Source organism: Lactuca saligna, chromosome 3, assembly GCF_052625555.1.
Source record: "Lactuca saligna cultivar CGN05327 chromosome 3, ASM5262555v1, whole genome shotgun sequence".
In the NCBI taxonomy this organism is placed as follows: domain Eukaryota; kingdom Viridiplantae; phylum Streptophyta; class Magnoliopsida; order Asterales; family Asteraceae; genus Lactuca; species Lactuca saligna.
In genome coordinates this window covers 22,511,181-22,521,799 of record NC_136419.1, presented here as the reverse complement: position 1 = coordinate 22,521,799, position 10,619 = coordinate 22,511,181, and the positions used below count along the sequence as shown (strand labels likewise).

At 33.7% G+C, this 10,619-nt stretch overlaps 2 protein-coding genes across 2 annotated transcripts; one reads left to right on the top strand and one right to left on the bottom strand.

Annotated features, from left to right (window-relative positions):
* Window positions 1-5,506: 5,506 nt before the first annotated feature.
* On the top strand, window positions 5,507-6,603 carry LOC145034745 (NDR1/HIN1-like protein 13). Its single transcript, XM_078983250.1, has one exon. It carries the CDS (start codon window positions 5,710-5,712, stop codon window positions 6,526-6,528), a length of 819 nt encoding a protein of 272 aa, XP_078839376.1. The 5' UTR covers window positions 5,507-5,709; the 3' UTR covers window positions 6,529-6,603.
* A 2,482-nt stretch (window positions 6,604-9,085) lies between these two features.
* LOC145035256 (uncharacterized) lies at window positions 9,086-10,400 on the bottom strand. The gene is made up of 2 exons (XM_078983830.1): window positions 9,859-10,400; window positions 9,086-9,494 (listed from the first exon to the last, which is right to left on the bottom strand). The coding sequence occupies exons 1-2, from the start codon at window positions 10,398-10,400 to the stop codon at window positions 9,086-9,088; spliced, it is 951 nt and encodes a 316-aa protein (XP_078839956.1).
* Window positions 10,401-10,619: the final 219 nt, after the last annotated feature.

Genomic DNA, 10,619 nt, shown 5'->3' with positions numbered 1-10,619 from the left:
ACTACATCAAATAGTGTACCACATAATACAAAATGGGCTAGCCTTGGTTCCTTCGACCCATTGGTATGGTGAGGAGACTCACCTCGCACTGCTGAAGTCCTGTGGATAAAACTCTAGTTACTGGTTGACATGTTCCTGAACTGCTAACATCAAAAAGACCCCCAATTAATAATTAGATTCCAATACGTTGATCGGTTTTGAGCATTCTAACACTCCTATGGTGTACATGCTACCCTAGAAACCTTGGATCTATGTTTTCTCTAAAATACATGCAAATTTGATTTCCAAGGTTTACAACCTAACTAGCATGTTATGGGGTACTTGTAATACAAAACTTTAAGTAGAATAATGAACCTTTCTTTTGTAGTTTATTGCTTGGAGTTTTAAAGCCTAGCACCAATAGTGTGGATGCCTCAAGTGGTGTCACAAATCACCCAAAACATCTTGGAAATACTTGAGAGAATATGATGTTCACTAAAATCGGCCCACTCTTGTTTCTCACACATACTAGTGCCAATTCTAGAACCAAGGACCTCTTTATATAGAATGGAGGATTAGGGTTACACCCTAATACCCATGACTCTTCATTTACCTAGGATCCATGGGTTAAAAGCTCTATGGACTTCCATATACTATTAGCCCATCCTAAATAAATCATAGCCCAATCCATATATATATATATATATATATATATATATATATATATATATATGTAAGAGTCCATATTTAATTAGCCTCTTTTGATAACTAAATTAATTCCAAAATCAATTCTTGATCAACACTAATTAAATAATATGATTTCAAATTAATATATTATAACTTACAATATATTAATAGATCATAGACATCTTATTCTTAAAAGTATATCCATACAAATTTTTAGGTGTAGTTCAACCCAAATGGACCATGCTGGATCGGGTCAAGTTCATACCAAATATAGTTACGAACTTAGACACCTTATCTAACAGTCTCTCACTTGGATAAGTCTGATAACTATAGTTGCAAGTATAACTTCAGGAACCAACCAGCAATCGTAGCTCTTTAAAACTATGTTGAACTATGAAGCGCCATTTTAGATAAGTGATCATATAATCCTTTGTTCTCAAGATATCAGTCGAAAGAATACATGGAACAATGTCGTACTTATTGTCCAACAGTTGTTTCTCGATCTTTGATATGTTTGACATAGAGCTAAATTGAACACATCAATTAGGTTCTGACCGGGCCCGATACATAATTCAAAACCAAATCATCGAGGGGCCCAGATATCACTTCTATTGCTAGAAGGAATAGATAAACTTCGACTCATATGCTTGTACTAACTACTAGTTGAATTATGCACAAAAACACGTTTTATGACATCAAGTTACTGATGTGTTTTCGTATAATCAATGGATAACCAACTCATATTCAACAACTCATATTTCTAGGTTTGAAGACATATATGATATTACCGTCTCACGATCACTGGAGATAAATTCCATGAAGTGACACAAGTGAGCGTGGGTTTAATCCAATACTCAGACCTTATGAGCACTCATGAAGGTTGTAGCAACCATTGTCATGTCTAATGCACCTTAGACAAATCTTACAAGTCAAATTCATGACAATCTTAATTCAATACCTACTTCCAATGTATGACCGACTGTGGAGAGTTTTGAATAAAATAATTATTCTAGAAGTCAAAACATGCAAAGTTGAAACAATAGTAAACGATTAATATAAGATAGTAACACATTTCTTATAAATAAACGACAACTTTTATTTAATCATCAAATGTCAATTACAACGTGTCAAAATCTTTTACCCAAACCTGATAATTTCGTGTCGGGTTCGTGTCGAGTTATTGTGTAACATCCCAAAATTCAAGGCTGAAAATTTCATTTTAAAAAAAGTTATTATAAAACCATAAGTAATAAAACATCCATAATAACATCTCATGTCAAAACCAAAGTAGAAATAATCAAAACATGTTGTCATAAAACAATATCAGAGTGTAATCCCTAAGATCTCATATGCGGAAATATAGTGTGATGTGTTGCGATTGAGTCGGCTCCTTTCCTTTGAAAACGAAGTACCTAAAACCAAAACTGAAAACCGTAAGCACAAAGCTTAGTGAGTTCCCCCATCATACCACATACCATATAAATACATAATCCCTAGAATATCTGGGTGCTGGCATCCCCTTCGATATCTTTCAACCGGTAACTGCCTAGCATATCTGGGTGCTGGCCTCCCCTTCGGTATCTTTCAACCGGTAACTGCCTAGCATATCTAGGTGTTGGCCTCCCTTTTCGGTATCTTTTAACTGGTAACTGGGGACTATTTCACCCCTACCACTACCAAATAATAACATAACACATATATCATAAACTATCTAACATAACTGGGTACTAACTACCCCTTCGGTCCTTTCGACCAGTACTGGGGTCTAACCTACCCCCTCCTATTACATAACACACAACATCGTAGCATACTAGCACATAATCATAACAGATAGCAGCATACCAGATAATTATCATAAAGATAATTATCTCTACTATAACTCTTACTAGTGGGTCGGCATTGTGGCCTTAGACCCACTTATACTGGAAGGTAACTCACCTCACACTACTGAAGTCCCGCAGACTCAACCCCACACACTGCTGAAGTCCCGTAGACTCAACCCCGACTGCTGGATGACAGATTCCCAAACTGTCAACACCAAAAAAACACTCAATTAATAATTGGGTCCCAACACACAACCATAAATACATACTTGGATAATTACTACATTACCCCAAGGTTATCTTTATTCAAGCCCAAATTCAACTAGAAATCAAGGCCCAACATATTTGCATGACCTTATTCTAAGGCCCTACCAAAAAGTCCAGTCCAACATTTGGTATTTCTAATAGTCCAATGTCTTATAATCATAAAGGCCCAAACTATAGCCCATTTATGGCCCAATTTTCCAATTTGGGCCCAACCCCTTAAATGGGACTTACCCTAGGCCCATTAAATTATTTTAGCCCATTAGCTTGTTTTTGGATGGCCTATTATTATCCTAATCATCAAAGCCCAATAGAAATGCCCAAGTGAAATTAGGGTTTCACATAAAATGATGATTAGGGTTAAGTTTCCTACTTAACCCATTAAGGACTTAATCCACTAAGGACTTAATCCATTAAGTCCAATATTGCTTAGATTAATTTTTGCCTATGATTATTATTTAATATTTCAAGTTATCAAATAATTCATGTGTGTTCCGATTAATTCACCAAATTAAGGTTTCATTGCATTAGGGTTTTCCAAACCCTAATTAGGGTTTTCAACCCATATTAGCCCAATAGGCCCAATAGCTAGGTCCTTAAACCCATTAGGGTTTTCCTTAGGTCATTAAGGTCCATTAGACCCATTAGGGTTTTCACTAGGCCCATCAGTCTCATATTTGGGCTTTTAGGTCCAACAGGGATTCATTGGGCCCATTAGGGTTTCAAGCACCCCAAGCGATTCAAACTCAACAAGGCAAGCACACCACCACCCGACACGGCGGCCGGTGGCGGTAGCCACCACCCTACGGTGGTGGTTTGAGATTTCTATTATTATCTTGGCACTTTTATAAATGTACAACTCGATAATACACACCCCTACACATGCACTAATAATAACATATGTACACACAGCCACACTATGGTAGCCGGCGGTGATGCATGGCGGCAGCCACCACCTCACGGTGGTGGCAGTGGCTTTTTCCGATCCACAAAACACATATACAACCTCATAACAACCGGAAACATCAATAACATACGAACACACACCCACAGCCACCACCCACGGCGGCTGGTGGCGGCGGAATAAGGAAGAAATGGCAGCGGCGCGTAATTCCTTTCAGCTCTTCAGCTCCGCCATCCATCAACCGACTCGCCGGTCCTTCAATCATTGGCATCTCCAGCAACGACGTTGTGGCATGGCGCTGGCGAAGGAGAAACAACAACAACGGTGTCTTCCGTTGACAATAGACACGATCAGCTCTTCTGGTCTCTCCCAAGAGTCCCATCCCCCCTATCTCGTTAAACTTTGTCCATGTCGGCGGCAGATGAAATGGCAGCGACAATATAACATTACCAGCTGCAACAACAACGGTTGGCGGCAGCGCCCGACAGTCCTAGCGACATTGGCAGTGTGGCCGAAGGTGAGATAAGAGAAGAAGAAAGAGGGAAATGTTCGAGATCGACAACAACACTACCAAGGCGGCAGGCGGCGGTTGCTCGGGACTGCATCTGGTCGGAAAGCATGAGGGAACTCGGAGTGGTGGCGGTTGTGAATCCTTGGGTTAGGGTTTTAATGGCAAGGGTGGCGGGTTATAAATCCCGACCACTCAACATCTTTTGCAAAAATTACACTTCTGGCCCCTCCCTAAAGTATCTTATCAAATGTAATCCAAATTTTACCCTTTCTACCCTGGCTTTGGAAATCTTCTTCAAATTAAATCTGATAATTACCATCTAAACCCTCAACATTAAAATCCTTTACATGTACAAAATTTACCAAACAACCCCCAACATTTTAATTATGACATAATCAGCCCTTCAACCTCATTTCCTTTTAATTTAATTCCAAATAATTACCACAGAGCCCCTTGTCTTCATAAATAATTATAAACTGAGTCCGGAACTTACACTTTTAACTCTCAACTTCTAAATTATATCAATTAGCTCTTCCATACCATCCTTTAATATATAATTATTTATTTTAGAGCTACCGTCCGTCCATTAATTAATTCATTTATTTAATAAATAAACGGGGTGTTACATGTCGTGTCGTGCCAAGTTTTGTCAGATCTACATGAAACTGATAAGATATCTATATGTTCTTTGTAGGATTTTGTATAAGAAAAATTAGTATGAATTAACCAAAATAATGTTATATTCATATTATCTTTATCATGTTTTTCGTATTGAATTTGTTTTAACTTAATCATTTTCGTTTTATATTGAAATAATACAATATTATTTTGTGTGGTATTAATATTTTATAAAGTTTTATCGTGTTGTATAGATTTAGATAAAAATACGACACATTTGTCTAAATGTGTACCCATAAATATATCCGCTCATAAATATGCTAACCATTTACTTATATTGATACGATATGTCGTTTCCATTTACCAAAAAAGATTAGTGGTATATTGGCACAGATATATCGTAAATTGTTCTTAAAAAAAAAGAAAGAAGAAATTTAAATTGTTCTTAAGAAAACCCTCGACTCGAAATTGATATATAGTAAATTAATATGTGAATTTTTTTATTTTTTTATTTTTTATTTATTATTATTATTATTATTATTATTATTATTTTTTTTTTTTGTAAAAGGTACTACTATTTTGTACCCTATTGAAGTATTGATAATCGCTTTCTGGCCCAAAAATAATCGCTTTCTGGCTTTCGGTGGATGGGCTAGCTCATTTATGAATACCTTCCCGAATAATAAAAAATATGAAAGTCTTTGACTAATTTTGCAAAGAGGTTAGTATGTGGTCGGTTCTTATTTTATATTTTACGTTGATACACGTATCACAAATAACTTGTTGCCCACAAAGACTTTCCATTTCATTCTTATCAGTCTTTATTAATCTCCTATTTTCCTCCTCTGATTCCAAGTGCTTGCTGACACCACCACCACCAGTACCACCACCGAAGCCGCCGGTTTACCACTTCAGACTCTAAAATGACTGACAGAGTTTATCCTTCATCAAAACCCAACGGCAACACAACCACCGCCACAACAAACACAATACTACCACCACCACCAAGCAAAGCCCAGCAACCCAATCGCCACCCCTACCGGCCAAACTCAGTCACCAACCAACGAACTCGGCGCCGCAGCCGCCGTGGATGCTTCTGCTTATGCTGCTTCTGGTCAGTTCTTATCATCACTCTCCTCCTCCTCATATCCGCCATCGCAGGTTGTATACTTTACCTCCTCTACCGCCCCCACAGACCAACGTTCTCTATCGCCGCCCTCAAAATCTCGGAATTCAACCTCACCACCACCGCCGATGACACCACACGACTCACTTCAAACCTCAATCTTACCATCTCTACCAGAAACCCAAACAAGAAAATCACATTTTACTATGATTCAATCTCGATTACGTGTTTATCCGAAGGAACGCAAGTCGCGAACGGATATTTCGCTAACTCGTTTGTTAGTAATCCGAATAACATCACCATTATCCGCTCATCATTGTCTAGCAACTCCCAGCTTCTGGAAACAGAAACAGTGAATCGAATGAGATCGGATCTGAAAAAGAAATCAGGGCTGCCATTAAAGTTGCTGCTTGATACTAAAGTTCGAGTCAAAATCGAGTCCATAAGAAGCAAAAAGATTGGGATTCGGGTAAAATGCGAAGGAATTCATAGCTTAATTCCAAAGGGTGGCAGTGGGAATTCAAGAAATTCATCATCTTCATCGGTAGCTGCTACTGTTTCTGCTGCCAAATGTAAGCTTGATCTTCGGATCAAGATCTGGAAATGGACTTTCTAAATTTCTTAAATTTTACGATTCTTTTAATGTTTTATTTATTATTCTTTTATAAATTCGTGAGGTTTCTCTTATGTACGTTGATGATGTCAAAAGAACCCCAGGAGATGAAAAATACAAGAATCCCATAACTATTTTATATCATAAAACTGTACATGTAACCGTTAATATATATATATATATATATATATATATATATATATATATATATATACCCAAACTCACAATGTTTAGTCGTTTTTTATCATATAATACATTATAATTGTCCAATGTTCTTATAATTTAATTTCTAAGTTGATTTACTTCCATGATTTTTATAAATTACACATTTATCTTCCTCTTACTTAATTTTCATTTTCAACTACAATAAATATAACTTAATAAGTGTTCGACAAAAAGATGTGACATAAGAGAAAGATAATAGTGAAATTTCGAAAATTTTGAAACTAAATCAAGTTAGGGGTTGAAGTTTAAGAACATTATGATGAATATATCAAACAAAACAATGTATTATGGTGTGTTTTGGTACCTAACCTTATATACCCTTAAGAGTATATTCACTTTTCCCATATATATATATATATATATATATATATATATATATATATATATATATATATATATATATATATATATATATATATATGGAGTAATATTTGTTTTTTTAAATGTGTTTATTATGAGAGACTTTTGTGTGTGTGTATATAACAACGATACATTTGTCGGTAGCATCAATTGAATTGCAGCTTTTTGTTTCGTTTACTCGTATTAAAGAATAAAATTATTGATAAATATACAAAAGGTTAATGCTCCAGCTTGCATATCGTTCAAACCAGCTGTAGTATGTTGTAAAACTTAAAATGGTCTTATCCAATATTCCAATGTCAAATAAATCTGTATTGAAATAATAAATAACTTTTTAAGTTTGATGTAAATGACTGAAATAATTTATGGGAAAATATTAAATCATAGCATAATTGATAAAAAAAATTATGTAGAATTCGTAATTTTACTTTAAACCGTCAAATTTTAACTTTTTAATTACTGTCAATTTTTTCTTAATTAATATGATATAGTAGTATGGAAAAATATATGTTTGATTCGGTGTTTTTTTAGGAACTTGATTTTTCATACTAGTTATTTTTATTTTTAATATTAGTTTATAACATATGAGAGTCACAGTTATAAAATAAATTTAATTTTCATATTAAAAAATCAAAATTGTTAATTAATTATTTTAAATAATTAACTATTCAAAAGATATTTTTTAATTATATAAAATTATAATTGTTGATCTAAATAAATATGTGAAGTTATATCATCTTATAACCTGTATTGATTTTATTTTATTTTTTAATATAATGTTATTAATTTAATATAATTAGAGTAAACAAATTAAAATTTGAAATTGAAAATGGAGAATCAAGTAATAATTTAATGTAATTAAAGTGTAATTTTAAAATTTTAAAATTGATAATTAATAGGTTGACAAGTGGCACGATTAATGGTATATCTCTATTCTAATAAAAAAATAGTTTTTAATCTTCTTTTGATATGTGTCACCATATTAAACCTCATAATTAATGTAATTTTTTTTTGTCATGTTTCACCTTATTATGTCTTATAATTAATACATATAATTTGTCAACATATTCTTTCTCCATTTCAAATTTTAAATATTAAATTTCTCATTCTAATTACATTAAATTAACAACATTAGAATAAAAATTAAAATAAATTTAATACAAATTATAAAGTGATCTAATTTTACATATTTATTTAAATCAATGATTATAGTTTTATATAACTAAAAAAACCTCTTAATTAATAATTTATTTAAAATAAGTTATTAATAATTTTAAATTTTAACTATTAAAATTTAATTAATTTTATAACCGTGGTTCCCACAAGTTATAAACTAGTAATATTAATAATGAGTTTAATAGTATTACACTTCTCAATAGAAAAATAAACCTATTCATTTATTAGAATAAAGAATATTTGAGTTATACGTTTTTATATGTTTATTTTTAGAATTCGAGTTCTAACCGTTAAGAAACAAACCAATTAATGGAAATATAAAAATCATTATGACCGGTATTTTGCATAATAAAACAGCTTTATTTATAACAAAGTTCTTTTACATAATACATTCCCAACATTAATTTGCTATTGTACATATAAAGTTAATAATAAATGTGTATGTTTTATTTGATAGTCCTTCATGTCAAATGTTAGTATTTACCACATTTTAACGGCAATGACTATACAAAATAGATGGAAAAAGTAATAATGATTTTTCTGGAACCCTACACATCCTACCTATAGAAAAAAGCATAATGATTTTTTAACCTTTAACTATTTTAATTTAATAAAACTTCTATTTTAATAAAAAAAAACATAATTTTTCATTACTTGAAAATTAAAAAAAAAACATTACATTGCATTACCAAAAAAAATAAAAAAATAAAAATAAAAATAATTAAACACAAAAACCACACACATAACATTTAAATAATCCTAGAAACTTAAAAAACATAAATAAAATAACTAAATCAAACTACATAAAGTTGTTCTCCAAAAACTCGTCTTCAGGGTCATCCGGTAGATCCAAATTAAGGTTAATGTTTTGAACCCCGTAAATGTGTTCCACCAAATCATTGCGAAGATTGTGAAATGTTTCAGTGCAACGTATCTCTGCTCTCCTATTTATATACTCTTCGCTACTAATTTCTATCTGATGTGTCTTTGGTATGGTTTCTTCCTCGTCAAACGCACATGTCGCTCTTCCTGCGTCTTCAATAATCATGTTATGCAATATAAGACATGTATACATGATTTCTTGAAGTTTTTCGTCGCCTAAATAAGTTGTTGGTTTTTTCAATATGAACCACCGTTTCTTCAGAGCTCCAAAAGCACGCTCAACATCCTTCGTAGCTCTTTCTTGAGCTCTCTTGAATTTCTTTCGTCTATAACCATGTGGAGTTGTAACGATTTAACAAACACAACATACTCATGATAGATTCCATCGACCAGATGATAATCATACTTATATGGCGTTCCATGCACTTAAAAAGAAGAATCTAGTGCGGATCCATCGTATATGTTGTTAAATATTGGTGAACGATTAAGAACGTTGATGTCGTTAATCGAACCAGGAGAACCAAAAAAAGCATGCCAAATCCACATATCTTGTAATGCAACTGCTTCAACTATGACCGTTGGGTGACCATGATCACCTCGGGTAAATTGCCCATGATATACTGTAGGGCAATTTTCCCATGCCCAATGGAGATAATCTATGCTTCCTAGCATTCCAGGAAACCCATGTACACTAGCATGATGAGCTTGCAATTGCAGAATGTCATTACGTGTAGGTTACGTAAATATTTTGGACCATAAAACTGAATCACAGTTTTGCAGAAAAAATAGAGACTGTCTCGTGCTATCCTAGCAGACATCCTAAAACTTTCGTCTAACGCATCAAGCAGAATGTCATATGCTAACTGATGAAGTGCGGTCGTGCATTTTTGTAAGGGAGTGAAACCGGGTGTACCTCTAGCATCGTAGCGTTGTTGGAAAAAACTGCACTCCCTCGTTACATCTTCAACTATACGTTCGAATAAACCTTTGAGCATTCTGAAGCGCCTACGAAAATAATACCCTTGATAAGTGGCATTCTCAGCAAAATAGTCTTGCACCAAACGTTGATTGACTTCTTCATGATTTCTGCAAATATATCTTCGTGTTCTCTGTTGAGAACTTGGAGCTGCGTTGTTACATACAACGTTGTATGTTTGTTCCGCCATTTGAACACACGCAATAGCGGTATCAAAAATAGTCTGAAATTCTTCAGAAGATGAAGAATATGACATTTTTTAGAGAGTGTTGATTTTTTTTAAAAAAGTTTTTTGAGAGAGACAAGAGATTGTGTTGTGAAAAAAAAATGATGTTAGATATGTATATATAAGAAAGAAAAAGCAAAAAAAAAAATTTAAATAAACACAAAAGTCGACGATCCTCCCTTTTTCCCCTCAACCAATCAGAAATCGCGGCACTTAAGGACCGCAGTGAGGCCAAGACCGCACCTGACC